This window comes from Conger conger, chromosome 18 (assembly GCF_963514075.1).
Source record: "Conger conger chromosome 18, fConCon1.1, whole genome shotgun sequence".
Taxonomy (NCBI): Eukaryota; Metazoa; Chordata; class Actinopteri; order Anguilliformes; family Congridae; genus Conger; species Conger conger.
In genome coordinates, this window is record NC_083777.1 from 7,486,258 (window position 1) to 7,509,399 (window position 23,142).

General features: G+C 42.6%; 2 protein-coding genes across 2 annotated transcripts in view; one reads left to right on the forward strand and one right to left on the reverse strand.

The window, feature by feature from the left end:
* Positions 1 to 1,483: 1,483 nt before the first annotated feature.
* On the forward strand, positions 1,484 to 9,384 carry LOC133118590 (gremlin-2-like). The gene is made up of 2 exons (XM_061228698.1): positions 1,484 to 1,958; positions 8,877 to 9,384. The coding sequence occupies exon 2, from the start codon at positions 8,878 to 8,880 to the stop codon at positions 9,382 to 9,384; it is 507 nt and encodes a 168-aa protein (XP_061084682.1). The 5' UTR covers positions 1,484 to 1,958; position 8,877.
* A 2,981-nt stretch (positions 9,385 to 12,365) lies between these two features.
* LOC133118591 (formin-2-like) overlaps positions 12,366 to 23,142 on the reverse strand; it is a 61,027-nt gene continuing 50,250 nt past the window's right edge. The window contains exons 16-18 of the mRNA XM_061228699.1: positions 21,071 to 21,220; positions 12,954 to 13,035; positions 12,366 to 12,770 (exon numbers count right to left, since the gene is read on the reverse strand). Coding sequence (XP_061084683.1) covers positions 12,744 to 12,770; positions 12,954 to 13,035; positions 21,071 to 21,220 — 259 coding nt within the window. The 3' untranslated portion in view covers positions 12,366 to 12,743. The remainder of the gene's footprint in view (positions 12,771 to 12,953; positions 13,036 to 21,070; positions 21,221 to 23,142) is intronic.

The window sequence follows — 23,142 nt, forward strand, 5'->3', positions numbered from 1 at the left end:
TGTATTTATTACTGCACTAATTTACTCAAGCCTGCAACCTCTTGAGTTCCAAATGCATCTCTGGAAAGCATACAGGAACAGGAAGTATAAAAGTTTTTTTTTTTTTTCATGAGCTGAGTGAAATGGGATAATCTATTGTATGAAAGTATGTCATTTATTGAGGGAATGGAAAAATATGAAACAAGGAAAGTTGGCGATGTTTCATATACAAACAAACCTGGCACTTGGCAACTTATTCCACACAACAAAGCATTAAATAACCTGGATCAGCCCTGCATATGCATTTAAATCTGAAATTATACCTTCCCTACCAAATGTTTACCCAAACATGGGATATTCTGGATTATTCTTCATGTAACTTCTTCAAAGAGTGAAAAGTTTAACTGGGGAAAAGAACCAAAGATCACAACTTGTCACATTTCAGAACTAAGAATACCTGTGAAACACCTCAGAAAACAGAATTTTGTATTATACTAATGGATGAATTATGTATTTTTTCAGTATCAGGACAAAAATGAATCTAAAACCGAAAAGTTTAATGTTCCCTACGTTATGCATGACGGATCTGTTCAGCCGATGCTGATCATGGAGAGGACAGTTGTTTTCTCATATCAGCACTGACAGTCAGACACAGTTATATATGACAGTACAGACAGCAGGCCTTGCTCCTGGGGAGGACTTCCTCCGGTCTGTGGAGCTTGGTCAGTGTGCACTGCCTGAGAAGGGAGTTGTGTTGGACAGAGTAAGAACCTGATGATGAATGATGCTGGATCAACTGCTAGTGGCCAAGTTCTGTTCTTATACCACTCAACATATCTACAGTACTGTATAAATGAATGCGTATGTGCAATCAGGAAAAACTATATGGATATTGATCAATCAATCCTTGCTAAGAATGTGCAAAAGCATTCACAGAACCTGAAGATCTCATACTTACTTCAAAATTATATTATATTGAGATTGTCAGCATTTTGCATTTAAAAACTTTTTTGGAAATGGATTGATGAGCAGAAAGCACAGTCGCTGGTTGTGGGATTCCCCGGCTCGTAGAATCCCTGAATTCATATCCCAGGTGAGACTGAGATATACAGGGACCTTAACCGGAACTTAACTGTCTCAGTGTACAAACATGCTAAGCTAAAGTAAGTTGTCTGATAATGTTACTTCATTAAGTTAAGCATTCTGTATAAATAAGCCACAAGCAACACAACCACCCCCTGAATCTGGTTTTGATCCATTAAATTCTCTACTCTCACTTCCCCTGGTCAACACTGCACAAGAGAACTCAGTTCTGAGCTGACCTATAGCACCTAGCTAAATAAAACAAATAAGAGACAGAAGTCCTATCACAGCAGCAGAAAGGGGGAGGTTGGGGGGATTCTGCCGTGGAAAGTGCCAGCCCTGGTGTGTCACAGGGTGGAGGGAGTATAAGATCAGGGGGAGTAGAGAGAGAGAGAAAGAGGGAAAGAGAGAGAGAGAGAGAGAGAGAAAGACGGAAAGTAGGAGAGAGATAGTCAACTGAGAGAGAGAGAGATGAAAAGTAGGAGAGAGAGATAGTCAGACAGAGAGAGAGAAAGCTTTGAGGAGAAGGGCAGTGTGATTTTCTTTAGCGCAGCGAGCCAATAGAGAGCTGGATCTGTGATAACATCCACATGCCGGAGAGGGAGAGGAGCAGGAGGTAACGCAGTGGAGTCGCCCCCAAACCCTCGCTCTCCACCCTGCTGCCCACATGGGACTCACCGCCGCCCCGTACCCTGGACCACACGCACCGGACACCTGCCCCTGACCCCGCTGGAGTACCCCACCGCACCGCACCCGGTCCTGGGACACCTCAGAGAGATACCCCACCCCATCCCTCCGCACCCCGTCCTGGGACACCTCACAGAGGTGAAGCACACAGAACTGCACTGAGCTCTGGGACAGAGGAGACATCTGCTGGTACCTATCAACCACTCTGAGTGAGCACTGCTTTCCTAAACTACATCTACCGTCCTTCTTTATTGCTATAACGTGATATATTGCGTATACATATGCTGTGTGGCAAATCTCAAGGCATAATGGCAAGTGTGAGTTCATGTGTGGAATATTTACAAAGCGTGTGCGGTATTTAAGATTTATCTGCTGAAATGAGTTGAATGTAAGGCTGTGAGAGTCGTTGAAACAGTCTCCATGTGGAAACTTCAGCAGTTCTGTTCTAAAGAGCTTCAGCATTTTCACTTTGGAAAGTTTTAGGGAATAATGTTGCCCAGATGAAGAGTAGATGGACTGTAGAAATGTTCCTCTGTATGCCAACATGAAAAAAGCTAGTGAGAATGAGTATATGGCATGCGTTTTGTGTGTGTGCGTGTGTGTGTTTATGTGTGTGTGTGTGTGTGTGCATGCACGTCTGTGTGTATGACTGTGCATGTGCATTTGGGTGGGTGTGTGTGTATAGTCCATATGCTAGAGAAAAAAAAAAAAAGATTTATGTGCTGGAAAGTCTATCTGGCAACTTTAAATAAAATAAATAATTTTCAGAGCTAGGGATTAGGTCAAAGCAAGAGGTGCTGACACACACATTACAGCACTCCTGTGGCCCAAAAAATATGGCTGATATTTAAGAAAGTTTACATTTCATAATCCCAGCTGTGTGTCTGTCTGCTGCCACTGTGAGCAGCTGTGGGTGTGCAGGCTGAGTGCCTGTGCAGCTGTAGGAACAGCAACACCTGACCCCAACCCTTTACTGCACATGACCAAAACCCTACAGACTGAGATCGCTATTACACCTGACCAAAACCCTACAGACTGAGATCATTATTACACCTGACCAAAACCCTACAGACTGAGATCACTATTACACCTGACCAAAACCCTACAGAGTGAGATCATTATTACACCTGACCAAAACCCTACAGACTGAGATCATTATCACACCTGACCAAAAACCTACAGACTGAGATCACTATTACACCTGACCAAAAACCTACAGACTGAGATCACTATTACACCTGACCAAAACCCTACAGACTGAGATCACTATTACACCTGACCAAAACCCTACAGACTGAGATCATTATTACACCTGACCAAAACCCTACAGACTGAGATCACTATTACACCTGACCAAAACCCTACAGACTGAGATCACTATTACACCTGACCAAAACCCTACAGACTGAGATCATTATTACACCTGACCAAAACCCTACAGACTGAGATCACTATTACACCTGACCAAAACCCTACAGACTGAGATCATTATTACACCTGACCAAAACCCTACAGACTGAGATCATTATTACACCTGACCAAAACCCTACAGACTGAGATCATTATTACATCTGACCAAAACCCTACAGAGTGAGATCACTATTACACCTGACCAAAACCCTACAGACTGAGATCATTATTACACATGACCAAAACCCTACAGACTGAGATCACTATTACACCTGACCAAAACCCTACAGACTGAGATCACTATTACACCTGACCAAAACCCTACAGACTGAGATCACTATTACACCTGACCAAAACCCTGCAGACTGAGATCACTATCACACCTGACCAAAACCCTACAGACTGAGATCACTATTACACCTGACCAAAACCCTACAGAGTGAGACCATTATTACACCTGACCAAAACCCTACAGAGTGAGACCATTATTACACCTGACCAAAACCCTACAGAGTGAGATCATTATTACACCTGACCAAAACCCTACAGACTGAGATCACTATTACACCTGACCAAAACCCTACAGAGTGAAATCATTATTACACCTGATCAAAACCCTACAGAGTGAGATCATTATTACTCCTGACCAAAACCCTAGAGTGAGATAATTATTGTACCGGCGCCAAACCCTACAGTTAGATAATTATCAGACCTGACCAAAACTTCATAGACTGAGACAATAGTCACATCGAGATAGAATAATTATCACACCTGATCTACACCCTATAGAGATATATTTATCACACCTGATCCAAAGTACAGTGTTTGGGTCAGAAAAGCAATGTACAGTATTGCCTGTAATTATGTTATGTCTGTTTTATATTCTGTACTGTGTTCTAACAACAATCTAACGCTGCTGGTTTGCAGTTTATTGAGGTTAAATGTTAACTGAATCCATGTCATTATCTCCTGTCCTCAAAATAGTTGCTATGGAAACGTCACATGTACAGACCAAGTAAATACTTTAATACTTGTCAAATTTCATTTTCTAGTTGTGCTAGAAGTACTGTTGTGATGTTTTTCAGTTTAAATGATTTATGCACAAACTCAGTAACAACAACAAAAAAAAGACTTAGTATATGGGAACATATTTAAATATTAGATGAGATTTCTGTTTAAGGCTTAAGACTGACAATTTTTCCTCTTCCTCTCATTTTCTCCTATTTGTTCGAACTAGTACTGCCCTCTGCAGGTCCTGCTTGTCCCTGCATGCTGATAATCTGTTCCTGTTGATATGCTCACGGTGAGGCAGTGATAAGCAGGCAGCTGTTAGATAGGAACTGCCTGGTCTCTGTATCAGAGCAGCTTTTGCAGTGTACGTTTTCACCTTGTGTCCAGATTGTCCATCTGCATCATGAATTAGGGAGGTTACTCTGGTCACTGGCCCAGGAGAACAACACTTAAGGCTCTGTTCTGACTGGGCCAGGGTAAATGGAAAATGATAAATGATAAAGTCCTGGACAAGTTGCTTCTCATTTACCCATTCCTACACACACCCACAGCAATGCAAGGCACCAACCAGCTCGTCAGGAGCATTTAGGGGTTAGGTGTCTTGCTCAGGGACACTTTGACATACCCAGGGTGGGACTGAACTGGCAACCCTCCGATTGCCAGACTGCTCTTACCGCCTGAGCCAATGTCGCCAGCGTCACCCAGACTATCACATTACCACCAAGGCCATGAACCACCACAATCCTGATGCCCTCAGATACACAGATGAGTAAATTGCGGGGTTGGAACCGATGAAGCGCAGTTTTATTTATTTACGTAGATTTACCTGACCCTCAAAGAGCTCAGGTCAAGACAACCGCATAAATGAACATAAATACACAAAGCAATATAAAAAAGACATGACAATAAAACAGTGATATACTGTAGAGGTTAGTGACACCGTGACAGAATAGGGTGAGCGAGATCTGAAGATACAGTGGACTCCCTCTAAGCTGGTGGGAATTATGAGGGGCGATTGCAGCAGCAAGCTAACCTCCAAGCAGGTCAGAGTGCTCCTCACTGTACCTGCATTCAGTGAGACCTTCATACTCACTCTGAAATTCAGTACATTAACAGTACGGAACGTGAGCTGACAGAAGCACAGTAACAGAAAGCACTGCACACAAACAGTGCTAAGTGCTTAGTGCATTCTCCATAGCGGAACTACGCTAAAAGTAGTGGCGGTAAAAGCTTCTTATTTGTTAAATATAAATGTATATTAATTTAGACTCCATTTTCACTGTTGCACCTCATTCAGGGGATAGTTAATTTGGGGCATTGAATTTTAGGGTCCTGTCTCATATTTACGTAAAAAACAAAAATGCCAGTCTAACAGACACCTCATGGAGCTTTCGAGTTAAAAGTAATCAGACAAGCACTGAGCGTATTGATCTGTTCTCCGCACACTGGTGTTATTGTGTACCGGCAGACTGGGGGTTGGGTTGTCATGCCTGTCTAGCCAGAGGATGAGGAGCGTGGATGCTGAGCGGTGATAAATGTGTCGGGCAGCAGTGGCAGGGCGTCAGCGGTGGACAGGCGTGTGTGAATCATTAACGTTTGACTCTCTTGGCACGTCTCGCTGGACGTGGAACTGAAGACTTCCCACACTGTCAAAACTACCTGTGTGGGAACCCAGGGCCCTGCAGCCCTGAGGGAGGTCGTTTGGGAAACTAGGAGGCTGAAATAGAGCTTTGAATTCAGCCAAGATATGTACCACACCTGGATCAAATGCAGTACGCATTTAAAAACCCCTTTAGATGGCAGTAGGTTGTTTTGAACAATTACAGACTCAGGCCTGACACGCCGGTGTAAGCGTATCATTATTAATGAAACATTGTGTGGGCGACGCTGCCGTGGCTCTCCCGGGCCGGGCCGTGATGTTACACTGAGCAGGGCCTCAAACCCGCCGTGATTCATCGCGGAGACTCCCGGTCCCATTCACAAACGGCGGGAAACGGCCGGTGACAATTTACAGGAAGCTCATCAGCCAGGAAGCCATCCATCTGCGCAGAGTGAGCGGCGGTGCCTCTGTCCCGCCAGCGTAATGGCGGGGTTGAGGAGAGAAAGCTGTCCGCACGAGGTTCAGTCGAGTTACATCACAAGTTTGGGGGGGGGGGGGGTACACTTCAAAGGGTCTGAGAGGCTGATAAGGGTGCGGAATGTAGTTTTCTGATGACAGACGGGGGTAGATGACCACTGTAATTTCGTTGCTATGTCACCCCCCCTCTCCCTCCCGCCCTCTTCCACAACACAACCTTCCAACATCGTTCACACAGGAAATAGAGATTCTAGCGTTACTATAAATTTTTGGTTTTGAATGTTATATCGTAATTACCTGGTGCAGCATGTACTGATGACAGAAGTAGGGACCCATCTGGGAAGTATCCCAGCAGTAACATTAACCTGAGACCATCTGCTTTCATCCTCCTCTCCTCAGCCAGTATCAGAGCTGTCTCAGTGACATCACTCTTTATTCCCGTTAGAGACTCCCTATAAACATGGCTGCCCTCTGAGTCGTCACACACTACATCCAGGTCATTTGGTACAGGGCCCTGATGTTAAAATCCAGCGCTGGATACTCTCAGTGCTGTTGGCAAACAGAGCTGGGATGGGCTGTTGATTTCATTACAGTTTAAGTCCTTAATTTATGCGAAGTTCCTTAGAAACATAGGCAGAGAACAAAATATAAATCTCATGCGCATAAAACTCACCAGGAGAAAAGAGAATTTCAGGGGTAATCTGGCCTTCCTCAGCTCTGAGAAACAGGTTGGGAAAAAGAGAAAAGCCACACAGGACACTGTGGAAGTGTGGAATTAAAAAAGGCCTGCTGGAACTCCGATGCTCTTTTGAACCCAGAATTAAGCTAATATTTAGATTTTGCATACTTTATATAAGCCAGCAGCGCCAGTGTTTATATTTCTGCACACCTCATCTGTTGTAAAGATGTCAGCCAGACTGACGGACACTGCCACACAACCACAAATCTGAATGATGAGTCATCATTCCCTGAGAGTTTGCAACGGTGAATAAATAAATCTACCCCTTATTGTCCCTGTTAAATATTATTATTTTATAATATAAAGCTCTACAAGGATGGTTGTCTATGTGCACTGGGTATTGTTCATTTAGATGAAACTGTAGAGCAACAGAGAGAGAGAGGGGGGGAGAAAGGGAGAGAGAGAGAGAGGGGGAGAGAAAAGCGAAGGATGAGAGATAGAGAGAAAGAAAGGGAATACTGTGAACATATTTGCTGTTTCCGAGTTTAGTATTTAAACTTCAGACCCAGGCCACACTGAGGATAGGAGTCAAATCTAAAGAAAAGTTCTCAAAAATCCCTCTAATAATGTTCAGATGTTTTTACTCAATTTGTTTACATATCTATAGCATGCTTCATAACTAGAGTAAGCAGAACCATAATTAATTTGCTTGGAGTCAAGAGCAATAAAATTGACTTCCTTTTTCTCCTTTGAAGCTCCCGCTTTGATTTAATGGTCATGTTTATTTTTGAAAATTTATATAACTGACAAAAAGCAAATAGATGTAATGACTCAATTAAGAATATTTTGATGGATGAAGTCATAGATGATAGACTCATTTCCTCAGTTTCTAAGAAAGAAAATAGACTGCTTCCTCAGATGAATGTTACAGATTTAATTGTCATCACTCTGGCTATCAAATTGTCAGCTCCAATTTATGAGCTCCACATCACGGGCGTACATTCGCAAAGAACCGCACTGTACAGCACTGCAGAGGGCTATTCAGATGATTGCTCTCTTCGTCTTCAACATGGTATGAACAGAAAGAAAGCTCCCAAGATGTAATATTAGTAAGAAAAACACGGGGTTGTGTGCTAGGACAGAGAGCAGCATGCGAGCGGTCATTGTGTTGCTGATACAGTGGTCAGGCAACTTCACTCGCTGACTTCTGTATCCAGCAGGGCAGTCGCCAACCTTTCGAGAGCCATATATATCATTTTATTCGGGATCGTGACCGTGGCCAGGGGTGGGGGTGGCGTGTGACTGATGGCGATTGTGGACCAGTGGGGTGGGTGGTGTGGGCAGAAGCGTCATTTCAGGAAAAACTGGTTTCCAAGTCCAACATGCAACTTTCGATTATAATTTTTTTTTCTTTATCTATTGGTGTACCGTGTATGGCTACATTGATGCTGATCAGAACAGTCTGAGTTTACATCAGGTCGGTAGGCCAAAATGTCCTTTTGCCTCAAGTGCAGTGACAGGAGTGCCACGTTTTCACTGTACAGTTTAAGTGGAGTAAACGTCAAATGCTGTTTTCCAGCTTATATGATTTGGGAAAATGCATGAAAGTAAAATGCATGAATAAAGTGGTATGCATGCTATATTTTGAAACTTTACAATATACAAATTAAACAAACCCCAAATGTTGTTTTCTTGTGAGTGTTTCTGCAATGAGTTCCATAATAATAAAGTTAGGGACAAAGGCATATTTTTTCTTTCTGTAATTTGGCACAATTTTACATTTGTAATCAAACAATTCAAATGCAGCTCAATGTACTGCATATACTGGCATCTATTGCAAAAAAAAAACCTCACTCATGTCATGGGACTTAATGATAAAAATCCAGGCTAAAGGTTAAGTAATTTATTAAGCTCGTAAATAAAGGCATTCTCCCGTCTCCTCTCTTAAAGGATGTTCTGGAAAGTCGCTTTGTCCGTCCTGCTGGCGGGAGTTCTGTGCGTGGCGGTGGAGTCCAGGAAGAGTCGACCGCAGAGCGCCATCCCCTCCCCCTACAAGACGCACAGCAACACGTCGGAGCGGCGAGGGGGGGCGCGTCGGCAGGACGTGCTGGCCTCCAGCCAGGAGGCGCTGGTGGTGACGGAGAGGAAGTACCTGAGGAGCGACTGGTGCAAGACGCAGCCCCTGCGCCAGACGGTGAGCGAGGACGGCTGCCGGAGCCGCACGGTCATCAACCGCTTCTGCTACGGCCAGTGCAACTCCTTCTACATCCCGCGGCACGTGCGCAAGGACCAGGAGTCCTTCCAGTCCTGCGCCTTCTGCCGGCCGCACCGCCTCACCGCGCTCACCGTGGAGCTGGACTGCCCCGACCTGCAGCCCGCCTTCCGGCACCGCAAGATCCAGAGGGTCAAGCAGTGCCGCTGCATGTCCGTCTCCGTGGGCGACTCCGCCCGGCCCTGAACCCCGCCCGGCCCTGAACCCCGCCCGGCCCTGAACCCCGCACCGGCCCCATCCCAACGGACTGACAACGACCCGCTTCTTACGGGAGAAACCTTTATGAAACGTGAGACTGAGGGAGACTGGGTCATCTTCTCAATTCACTGGAATGAGAGAGCAAATGCCTTCCAGAAACTTGCACGCATACACACACACACACACACACACACACACAGACACCACTTCCCTAACAAACACCTGAACTCAAGCCGCAGAGAATGACTATGCTCCTCTTAACGCTTGTGCAGTGTGGGCTGAGGGGTAGGGGCGCTGTCTGTGGACTGAGGGGTAGGGGCGCTGTCTGTGGACTGAGGGGTAGGGGCACTGTCTGTGGACTGGGGCTCAGGATGGACCTCCCAGACAGAGGGCACACTGCTTAGTGACTCTGACAAGAGACCGGAGACAGACTGAGAGCATGTAACAGTCTACCTCTGTGATTGCCATCCTCTGGATCCAGGAGCTTACTGTAAAATAACAAATATCAAAACACGTCTAGCAAGAAACAAAGGAAACTATTTTATATACATATTACGCTATGGTATTATAGGTATATATATATACAGAGAGAGATGGGATTATATATTAAATATATTTCATGTAAAGCCCTTGTTTCTGTGTGTTTGTCCTGCAGTAATGGTTCTGTAGAAGGTGGTTGTGTTGGCTAAGTGAAAAGACAGAGAATGGTTTTTCTCTGCACTGTTGGAGCAATAAGGCTTTCCTGGCCCTGAATACACTAGCAGCTGTGCACAGAAAGCATAGCCATCACATAACACTTTTACACAACTCTCATTAAAAAAGCACAGTCCATCTGCTATTACTGTATAACCATATAAATTATACATCCCTCCCAAGTACAGTAAATAAAATAATTGGCATAGTAAATATACGATCCATGAAATATTAACTTTTTCCACATGGGGATAGACCTTAAAGAAAATATCCAGGGTGGTTATTTCATAAGTCACACAGGGCAGAATAATATTGATATAGATCAAAATAAAATGGTTTTATATAATGTACAATTAACATAAATTAACAAGCATAGAAAAGGTTCTGCGTGAAGGTCACAATTGTGTAACATAACACCAGTGAAATTATACTTTTGATGTACTGGGTCCCAAATGCGATGCAACAATGAGGCTTCGTAAAGCTCAACATTGGTGGAGCTATCAGGAGCCACCACACTAAATTCAGCCAATTACAGTGTGGTGTGTGGACAGCAATATCCTTTGATTGGTTGAAGCCTGGCGGTGATAGACAGCACATATTCCCTAGCCATTTCGGAGGTCATGAGACCTCATCACTCTGAATAATTGATGTTCCCCCCCTATCAATTCCCATGGCAATGTTTTAACACACAGCTATCCGTTTCTTTCACAGCTGAGAACAGTATGGCTACTAATACTGCATAGTTCATGTCGTGCGATGATCAGTTACTGTACATAGCATCAAACTTTTAAAAAAAGTGTTTTTTTCTGGATGGCTTAATAATGTGATTATCACTGCTGCACTGCAAAAACTTCAATATTACTGCATGGGTGACAGGTAAAATTAGAACAAATGATGCACAGCTTTCACCAGGAATTGGAGATTTAGTGGTCACAACTTTCTTCAAGGTAGTTTTTGGCTTCTTTGCTTAATTACAGAAAATGAATATACCAGAAATATATAGAAATAAAATATATTATCAAGACATTGCAAAACATCACAAGATATAGTCATGTAATGATCAGTTACAGTACTGTACAAATATACAGACTACTTCAGACATCCCAAATTCCAAAAAAGTGTCATATTGAACAAGCATTGCAGTATAGTCCATCCAGTTCTGTGAGTATGCTGTTGCATTTGTTTCTGTCTGTTGTGCCTGCTCTATGGAGCTACTTTGAGGCACTTAAGAACCAATAATTAGATGGAAATATGTCATTTTTAAGCTCATTAGATTATCATTACAAAAATTAATGTAAATAAATGGCTTGGCATTAAATATTAAATATATATTCAAACATATTTGAAAATAAAATTGAGAAAATATGCCAGCTTCCAAATGTAATATTCTATATGTATGTATATATTTTACATTAGCCATACTTATATTAGCCATTATAATCATACCGTTTTCTTTTGCATATTTAAGATCACATGATGCCCTCTTGTAATTGTTTTCTGCTGAAGTCTACACACTAGAGCAGGGGTGTCAAACTGAATCCCCAGGGGGCCGCAGTGTCTGCAGGTTTTTGTGGTTTCCTTTCAATCAGCTGCCAATTAAGGCCAATGAAGGCCAATGAAGGCCTTGAGAACAAGGCGTGTGGATACTTTAACCAATCAATAACTTGAATGAACCCAGAACACCCCAAAAACCAGCAGACACTACGGCCCTCCAGGACTGGAGTTTGACACCTGTGCACTAGAGAGACAACACAGGATAGTGCTCGGCAGCAATTGGCAATGAGTCTGCACCAAGCAAGGAAACAGGGCCCTTAATACAGTTGAAAACCATCAGGGGTAACATCTGTTATTAAAATGAACAACAAAAAAACAATGCAACTTTAAAATTTAAATGTCATTTTCCAAGTAATATACAGTATGCATACATTTCCATATATGAACGTGTCAATGATTTCTGATGGGCTACATATTGACATAAACTGTGAGAAAGTAAATGCTAATGCTAATGCTAAATATGTATGCGTAAGAACAGTGCTGTTGTACAGTAGTCATGGCAATGATGACAGCACTGTGGTACAGTAGTCATGGCGATGATGGAAGCACTGCGGTACAGTAGTCATGGCAATGATGACAGCACTGCTGTACAGTAGTCATGGCGATGATGGAAGCACTGCGGTACAGTAGTCATGGCGATGATAGAAGCACTGTAGTACAGTAGTCATGGTGATAATGGCAGCATAGGTTCAGAATGAACACACTGGAGCACTGACAGTGAGTGAGGGGTAACAGGTGGGATTTAATGATGTTTAGACACCGCTACATATACTGACCTACATCCACTGTGTCAATGAAAAAATGCATACGTATACAATTTTACATTCTTGTCAATATGAGGGACAGTTTTTTTTGGGAGGGGGGCAGTCAACAGTCAAGTTTGATCTACACACAGATTGAATGTATTTCGTATGTTCTCAGGGTTATCATGTGAAGGCCATGAGGAATATTTGTATTAAAATGAAAAAAGAAGCAGCAGAATGTGTTTTTGAATTCAGTCTCAGAAGCAGAATGAGAATTCACTTGATTATCTTGATGCCACACGTTTTTCCTTCCTTCATATTCCGTCTTTAAGGCTTATGATGTGAACATCCGGTTGTTCATATCTTCGGACCCAGCTTGGCTTTCTGCAAAGAAATTAGCTTGATGATAACAGCATTGATATTAGGTTTATGTTACATACATATGGTATTCCAGGAGTTTGCTCATGCATGCTTACTTCATGCTTATCAGCTAAAATCATAGTCATACAGAATATTATATCCCTCATTTAATATCCGTGAATACGGGGAAGATAAGAGCACACTTGCCATTCCAGAGGCCTGTTTGGGTTTGACGCTGTAGGAGGGCTTCTCTCTGGCCTGTCTGAAAGACTCCTCCGCAGATTTCAGCCTGAAACAGAGCCGCCATTTTACTTTCTCTCTCCTTTGGCTTGTTTTAGCAACTGCTTGCGATTGGGTCACAACACGCAAGTACTGCTGGAGGAAGGTTTCAGAGAATTGAGGCAGAACTATACTCTTAGAAATGAAGGTTTGGAAAGTTGCTGGCGTGGTACCCTATATATACATACAAGTGTACCCCTAGCCAGCAACATACAATTAATTTATACCTGTTTTTGCTTAGAAAATGTATTCATTTGTACCCATAGGGAACATCTGGGAAATTTGATCCTTGAGGAACAAAAATGTACCTCCACTGTCACTTTATTTGAGTATACTTAGCTGGTCATAATCCATATCAAACAGTGACAGCATAGGGCAGGGGTCAGCAACCCTGGTCCTGGAGAGCCGCAGGGTGTGCTGGTTTTTGTTTTCGCCTTAATACCAGCAACTGATTCATACCCAAGAAACCAGGTGAGGCCAGGTAACAGAGTAATCAACTGCTTTAATTGATCGATTCAGTGCTGAGTAACAACAAAAGCTAGCACACCCCGTGGCTCTCCAGGACCAGGGTTGCTGACACCTGGCATAGAGCAATAGTGAAATGGACTGTACATTCAATGGGAAGCCTCTTTGGGCAGGGGTGGGGGTGATTGAGACCAGATGTGCCCTGATAGCACATGCTAATGCCTCCAGATGAGGGCATTTTCAAGCATCACTTGTAGCACAAGCAAGCTACAAGTAACACATTATTGGAAGCAAGAAGCCAGACTCCTTGTGTTACACCTACTGATGATACGTTGCTGGTGGAGTAAGCAAAAGGACCTGAAACCTTAGAGCAGTACCGTGCGACTCGGTAACACCCAGAGACTTGGCTTGGAATCGGAAACCATTTTGTTTCACCGCTTCAGTGGTCAAAGGCATTGTACAATAATGTTGCTAAATCGATCACATGCTGACCACATACAAAATAACTGCAATAATTTTTAGCAGCATTTTCAACAGATGTTCAGATTCATCTAAGGACAATTGCAAATGCAAGAAATGCTCATGCCAATTGCAAAAGCATAAAATGCAGACTGCAAAACTCGGCTGAATTTGCTTGCCCAGCAACATGTGTCCGGGATTCTGCAGTTCCCACTCACTCCCTGTACCTATCCTATACTATTCTAACACCCACACCTCAGCCTTTTCACCAGCAAATTAGTTCAACCCCCACTGCCACCTTCATCTATACCTGTACTGATCACCAATCACACTCCCCCATCACACACACCTGTACTGATCACCAATCACACTCCCCCATCACTTACACCTGTACTGATCACCAATCACACTCCCCCTTCCTTTACACCTGTTCTGATCACCAATCACATTTCCCCATCACTTACACCTGTTCTGATTACCAATCGCCAATCACGTTTCCCCATCATCTACACCCATGCATGATCACCAATCACACTCCCCCATCACTTACACCTGTGCATGATTACAACACCATGAACCACACCGGTGAAAGCCTTTAACGTCTTCCTACCCGGGGCAAAATAAGCCAATTTCACCCATTTTCACTAGTATCAAATAATGCTCAATATCTCCAAAACTACACAGGCTACAAATATGGTTCAGAGCTTTTATTAAGGTCATGAGGATGACACACCTACTGACCATATTAACAAATCAAATACCTGAGGCATATGTTAACACCAACAGGACTCTTATTTCAAGGGAGATGCAACTTTATTTCAGGGCTGCTCAACCCTCTTCCTGATGAGTAGCTCTTCATCTTAATACTAATTTGGCACACTTGATTCTACTAATCACCAGCCCAACGAGATCACTATCTGTTGAACGAGGGATGCTTTGTTAGGGTTGGAGTGAAAACCTTCAAAACAGATCCACAGGAACAGGGTTTGGCAGTCCTTATTTGGATACATATTAAATTAATAATGTGCAAATGAATTACTCTGTCCATCTGTACATTAAAATATTCCAAAATTCTAATAGAATAGTTGTTTGGTTCATTAATTTCAAAAATAAGAAAATTGATACATTAAATACAAGCATGATATTTAAATTACCTTTGTAAATTTAAGAATACAATGTTCTTTTCTTTTTTAGTAAATGATTGTAAACTGCATTGTGAATAAAAAGGCATGATATGGGATGGGTCTGGTTCCGCGAGGCTGGGGTGGTGAGTAGGCGTTACCCCCTCCTCTCTCCGGAGCTTGTTTACAGTGCTCCCCTCTAACGCTCGGCTGGTTTGTATACAGTAACAGCCCTCCCGCAATGGGCCAGACCAAACCCTGTGTGACCTTCACACTCTTTAAGTAAACCTGACAGGGGCTCCTAATCTCTGCGCTCGCACGCGCTCAGACAGCGGCGAGTCGGTAAATTAGCCCTGATCTCTTCCGTTCGGGCTCAGAGGCCTCAGCGGAGATCTGTAGCTTCTCACGCGGACGGACTTCCGGCCCGCATTCCGCTGCCAAACAAATCCGGGCTTCCGGAGCGTTCTTCCGAACTACAGCTTTGATCCCTTCACTTTTCCCGAAGAGCCAACGGATTTGAATAAGAGCTTTGGGGCTAGCGAGCGAGGGGATGTTTCGCATGGTTCATACTCCCATACGTATGGAGACCCACCTTAGAAATTCTGTGACGTGTGAAAACAACAAGCCTGTCGGATAGGACACTCAGCGCTACTGAACTCCATGTCCGTGTCTGCAGGCGTTTACTTTGACCGTGCGCTACACCACCGGATTTCACAAATTAGCTTATTATCAGAACCAAACAGGTAAAATAATTTGTGAAAACAGGTGGCGTAGCGCAGTGGTTCCCAAACTCGGTTCTGGGGTTCCCCTGTGTATGTTGGTTTTTGTTCCAACCGCAATTGCAATCACAGAACTTCTATGACGTGTAAACAACAGGCCTGTCGGATAGGACACTACATAAAATCTCCAGTCCCATCTAGACACGACCCTGCACAGTACAGTGATGGATGAACAGGAAAATACAGTTGACAGCCACTAGGCGGTCATGACATGACATGACACAACCAACCGTCTGCTATTTGGATGGACCAATTACAGGCAGAGGGATGTCTGTGAACTTGCAAACTGCTCGTGAACAGTTTACACTGGGGGCTTGCACACACAAACACACAAACACTGCTTTTTGTCGATCTCTTGTTCGAAACAACCTGTTCTGCTTCTTTTGAGTATACACTGGAACCCTAAGAATGGTTAAGACTACCACCCATACTCTAAATACGGTTACAACACAGAATATACATCCCTGTCCAAATGAGGAAATATAACATGGAAATGGGCCGAGCCTCTGAGCGTGTGCTCTCTAGATCACGCGTGGCCCTGGCATGTTTACACGGGACAGAATGACCAGCCTTTTACTACCATCAGCCAGTAGACTCAGTAGCCAGTAGCATGACCAGGCTGTCAGTGAAAGCACATCTACACCCCTATCAAAGTCTGACCACAACAGAGGGCTGACCACCCACCCCTTCCCTCCCCCTCTACACAGATCACCCCCCGCTCCCCCCCAACCCCCACACACACACACACACTAAATTACATCGCTGTAGTCTGCTTGGCTCCGGAAGGTCATAGGTTCGCATCCTGAAGCCCGTCGGCACGGATCCAAGGCTACGGGCCAGGCCCAAATATGGCATGGTTCTGAGTCAGGCCAGCCAGACCGGGCCCCGGAACATTCTCTCTTGTCATAATTAACACAAGCAGGAATCGGACTTCTGACACATACCAGGGAACTTCCAGCTGTAAAAACGTAACGGGAACAATCACAGACTTGGCGCCGAGCGAACGGCAGTGGACAGGGGAGACAGCAGAGAGAAGAAGACGGATCGAGCAGCTCACGCCATTTCCATTCATTCTCGTCCACACCCTGAACGCCAGCGCTCTTGGTATGCAGCACCAGTCCGTGAGATAAATCACTCAGGGCTATATTCCTAACGGTCGCCTTTAAAGTCAATCCCAGCGGATCCCACACAATTTCCCAACAGTTAAGCCGAAAAAAAAATTCACATCATCGCAAAACTCAGAGCATTGTACATTCAGAGCACTTTCGAGACTGATAGAGAAGGACAGGACACATTAACAGCTGTTTGTATGTCTTTGATGTGATAAGCAGCTTGGAAGTACAAAGTTGACTGCATTATAACTGAGCTTAGCCTGAGGGCCTGCAAACACAGCTGGACAACAGCACCACCATGAGAAAGGACTTACTGTGCACACTGTGTGTGTGACAGCTATTCAAATCATTTTTAATTTCTGCATGATTATCATTACTGCTACTGTAGTTATGACTGCATTTTAGAAAAGCAGCACCTGGAGATCCTGGTCTCTCCACTGAGGGTATGCTCTTCTGATCACAAAACTGGTCATTCACCGCTATACCACCCTGTACCCTTGTCATAGCTAACTGCTGAAGCTAAGCATCCATTCTACCCCCTAACCTTGTCATAGCTAGCTGCTAAAGCTAAGCAGCCATACCACTCTGTGCCCTTTTCATAGCTAACTGCTGAAGTTAAGCAGCAATACCACTCTGTGCCCATCTCATGGCTAACTGCTGAAGCTAAGCAGCTATACCACTCTGTGCCCATCTCATAGCTAACTGCTAAAGCTAAGCACCCATTCTACCCTCTACCTTTGTCTAGCTAACTGCCGAAGCTAAGCAGCCATACCACCCTGTACCCTTGTCATAGCTAACTGCTGAAGCTAAGCAGCTATACCACCCTGTACCCTTGTCATAGCTAACTGCTGAAGCTAAGCAGCTATACCACCCTGTACCCTTGTCATAGCTAACTGCTAAAGCTAAGCACCCATTCTACCCTCTACCTTTGTCATAGCTAACTGCTAAAACTAAGCAGCCATGCCACCCTGTATCCTTCTCATAACTACTTGCTAAAACTAAGCAGCCACCCATGCCATGGCTAATTGCTACTGTAAAGGAGGTGTCAGCTTGATTAGTACTTGTGCAATCTCCTGGGAAAACAAAGTTGCTACTAGAAGAGGTGTTACTGAGAGAGTAGGGGGCACTTTTCCCTCTATATATATATATATATATATATTTTTTTTTTTTTTTAAACCTTCTAGTGTCCCAAAACAGTGATGGGGAGAGTATATTGTAGAAGGTGCTGTCCTTTGATGAGACATGAAACTGAGGTAAAATTCCCATATAATTGGTTCCTTACATCTGCCTACTTAATCAATCCCTTGCATTCCCTATCCACTTTGATTCCCAATGTCCTCACTGCAACAGAGAACTGAGTTCTTAGCTGATTTACCTGGCTAAGTAAAAATAAACACATAAATTGCTCTTGGGTCCAACTGAGAGGTTGAATTCCCAACTGTTTAGCAGAGGAAAAAAAGCATGGAAAGATTCCTTTGGCGCAGTGAGATGCAGATCACAAATCTCTTGATTAAAGAGATAGTTCCCCTTCTGGGGATTTTGATATTATTTCATTTGTAGGGTGTATTTACTATTGCCCAAGACAGTTTGTGTACAGTGAAGGAATAAGCTTATAAAGGTTTCTGTCGGCTCAGTCTGTGCTGGTATCTGGGCATTCAGTGAGTTGTGGTCAAAAGAAAATCTTTTTATTTTTATTTTTTTCCCCCCAAGTAATTCCAAAAAGCAGGTTTGCATTGTACTAATACTTCTTTCTTTCTCAGCTTGCAAGCAGCATAGGAAATAGTTCCAACTAAAATGAAACATTATTTTTTGAATAATACATAACTGAGCCATCTGGGTCTTTGGAGTTACTTTAAGTATTTTGTTTTTTCTTTTTGTTCTGGAGAGTCATGGGTTTAGCTGCATGCTAGTTTTGATTTTACTTTAAAATCAACGATTAAAACCAGAGCTGTGCACACATCTATAAAGCAATCATAATAAATCTATCACATTTTATTTTACGCTAAGATGTATCGATCACAATAAAGGGCACATATGAAACTATGGAAACAATGTCAATTATATGGACAAAATCTGAAAGGAGACTTTGACAACAGAAAAAGTGTAACATGAAATGCAATGGCAGGTAATCCAGTTTAAGATATTCATATTTTTTATTAAAAATACATTTATTTTATTATCCTAATCAGAGACATTCTGAACTAAAGAATTAAAGTATCACTAAGTGTATCCTGCTGTCAAAATGAGGTTGACTGAAGACATAGCTTAAAATAGGAAAGCACCATTTTGTTTCATTTCATTTAACTTATTTATCAAACATAGGGATTGAGAGACCTATGAGTAAATTTTCACCATGCCACCTGATTTCTGTGCCCTGTAGACTCACTCCTTTATCCCTGTTTTATCAGTGATGACCATCCTATGTTCTCCTACTTTGAGACTATGGAAACCTGCTGGCGGTTGACACAGACAGTCTGAACGATGACAGGTAAAAGGTCAAAAAAACAAAATTAATTTTACATCTTTCCCCCCCCCCCCAATCCAAGCAGCTACAACTGAAGGATTGGTGTAGATTTCAAGTAAATAAGTCTTTGCCCTTATCAGCCTTCAGTGGTATGGGCTAATTTGTATTTGTTGACTTTTAAATCATTATCTGAAACCCTCATCGTACCACAGGGAGTGCTCTGTGAAACAGCCTCGGCTTTTTTTCATTACTCGGGGTTAAAAAACAGATTCGGTTCATTTGGCCGGCTCTATGCTTTTCCATGAATTTTAATGAGGCAGATAGGATCTAATATTATACACATGGCCTGTGTTATGGGAAATTTGTGGTGAGAGATAAGCCTGAACTCTAGAGGCAGAACATGAGCAGCGGAGGCTCGACATCCACCCATGCCGCCGTTGCCTTTACTGTGGTCTGGTGAGAATTAAAAAACTTTTCATTTTAATCTCGATCCACTTTGGAAACAACCGGCCGCAGTCACAATCAATTTGCAGTCACTTCTGTATTGGAAGCCAGATTTGAGAGCGAAGTAAACTGCCAATATACAAGTCTACGAAGGTGCGTGCCTGCTACAGACATATTGACACAAACTATGAGTACATTATTTTGAGGGAGGTAAATACTCCCCGCCCCAACATTAATTAGGCTAAACCTCAGCCGAAAAAGAGAAACGTCTTCCTTTCAGCTGGCATTGTGCTGGAGTTCTCAGGAGCAGAGGCTAATTTCTGGAATGTCGCCCCCCCCCCATGTTCGGTTGTCACAACAATGGCCCTCTCTGTGTCATTCCACAGGGGGTGAGAGCGCGAGGTGCAACACACTTCACCCGAGCCGGCGTTCTGATCGCACTGATCGCCACTCGCAAAGGAATGCCTTCTGCAGCATTCCTTCAACAGGCCCAAAGTCCCTGGATAGCAATGAAGGTATCATTTTTAACAATTACGGTTGATTTATTCATTCTATTGTTTGTACTCCGGATATGTCTTTGACAGAGGTGAGGGGGTATTTCGGGGATATTAAATGGGTATTTCAGTTTGTGTGGAGTTCTGTGCAAATGCTAAATGCTATGAGGAGCACAAGCACTTATTTTAAAGAAACCTGAGGCCAGTTTGGTAAAAGTAATTTTAGTTTCTGTGGAGAATATATTTGTGTGTTACATGACATTGCGTTGTAAAAAATGCTTGGTTCTGTTTTTTTTTTTTTTTACATAACTTACATATATAGCACTTTTGAGTTTGCTCAACTTTCAAAGGTTCTGTGGATTTAAAATGCTAAGCTTTGATGACAAACCTATTATGTTGGCAGAGCAACCATATATAAATTGTAGTAACTAATATTCTTCTGTCCAGCTACAAAATCCAGGGAAATAAATTACTTTCAAAAAAATTACCAAATTCATGTAACTAAAATTGTTGTCCTGGTCCAACATAAAAGAATAAAGGCAAATTGTAGGGTAAAAATAAACATTCTTCTACAGTGTAGGAAGCCAGTCATTGCATAAGTAGAGTAATAAAAATAGTTATTTATTTCTTTATTAAAAGTAAAAAGTGAAGGCCTGTTCCTGGGAATGTTGAAAACATGGTTGTTTCAGTCTGTAGATCACACTTACCTCTCTTGTAAAATGATTTTATTCTCCTTTTTCCAGGTGTCTTTGAAATGGGTGGAGAACTCATGCCATACTGAGAAAAAACAACCGGGCGAGACCTCCTTCTCCCCCATCTTGGCTTTCACAGAGTAGAACACTGTTAAGTCCAAGAACCTGAAAACAGAGGGAAAACAACATATCCATATCAAATATGCCGATATGTGATATCACATTTGATGAGATCAAATTTATTTAAAGTCTACGTACAGTCCATGTAAAAATAATAATCCTAACTAGATTAGTGTGTGTTCTTGTAAGGCTATCATCATCGATGCAGGATTGTCCAGGTACTATATGATGGAAAGTTTGTTGGATGACACATTGCTTTGCTGAATTTCTGGGAAAGCATAACTCCAAGCATTGGATCATGTTTTACTGCTATTGTTAATGCATTCTTCCATAACCCAATTAAATGGTTTTACATGTTATGACGTACTGTCAGAACCCATTGCACTCAGAAAATGTTAATGACTTTGTTATTTCTGATTGTTGATTTTAAAGTCTTGAAGAAGAAGGCTGGTCAAAACTCACAAACTGATACGCTGCTGTAGCACAGAATCCGAGCCTTACATGGGCACCGCGTAGCATGGCTTGGTGAGACGTGGGCCCTTCCATAAATGATCTGTATCACTACTGTATGTGCAGCTATTGCTGTCTGCAGCACCACTATGGTAAAACAAGTCTGATGCTAAAACAGACATAGCTTTTTATAGTGTGCAAAACATTATAGAAAAGTGAAAAGGAATACAATTGTTCCGTGCTTCACTCTGTATTGCACACAAACAGTTTGCCAGAAAGGTATGAAGGAGAAAGTATATGATGGAGAAAGTATATGATGGAGAAAGGGACTTTCTTGCAGGGGGGAATACGTCCTGCTTTTAGGACTGTCTGCATTGCTAATGATGAAATTAATACCATGGAAACACTTTCACACAATTACATACAGAACTTTGAGAAGCATCTTTTCTGTAAGCTTGATAATATTAGAGTGAACCAAAATACAGCACTTTATTAGGCACTTAATTAGAATTATTTTTTAGACTTCTACTGCTGTAGCCTATCCACTTAGAGTTATGATGCGTTGTATGTTCAGAGATGCCCTCCTGCATACCACTGTTTTAATGTGTGGTTATTTGCGTTACTGTCACCTTACTGTCAGCTTTGACCAGTCTGGCCATTCTCCTCTGACGTCCCTCATTAACACACAATTGGCTGATTAGACAATAATATGAATAAGTAGGTGTAGTAATGTAATAATAAATGTTCCTAATAAAGTGCTCAGTGAGTGTATGTTACAAATGTCGCCTTTAAGATAATAATCCATCACACATAATACAGACTAGTAACCATTTGGGAATTTAAACACCATTAGTGTTGAACTTTTTCAACTTCCTGAAGTAACTTCCCAAAGTACACATTACAGATCCTTGCATATATACTGTACAATTACCTTCTAGATGACATCAGTGTGGCATGAAGCCATGCTGGAACAATCTACCGGAGCACGATTAATGAATCAGAGCTTTGGATTGAAAAGTCCCCCTGAATCCCTATCAGATCCGCCCTGATCAGGTTACTAATCGGCTTGTTTTTCTCACACAGACACTGATATTTATTTAGACACAGACTTTATGATATTGTCTCAGACAAACAAGACAAATCTGGGATATTATTCATACAGGTATGTAAATCATGACTGAACTTCATACCCTAGGGTTTTACCGTAGATGGTTACAGTTAGCGTTTGGCACCCACACTATTAGAGTACCCCAGACTGTTAGATTTTAATCAATAGCTTCACAACAATGAACCACAACAGACTTCCTTTAAAGGGAGAGCAGATGTAAATTAGCTTGAAGTTAATTCTGGTGCCATTTTAATTTTCAGTTTACATTGTCACTGTTTAAAGAACAATAAACTAAACTAAACTAAAGTTAATTGATCAGAACCAGTACAAACACAGTGCAGATTGAAAGAGCCACATGGAGCTAAAATAGCACTGAGGTGTGATTACATGTTCCCGTTCAGGAGCAGGG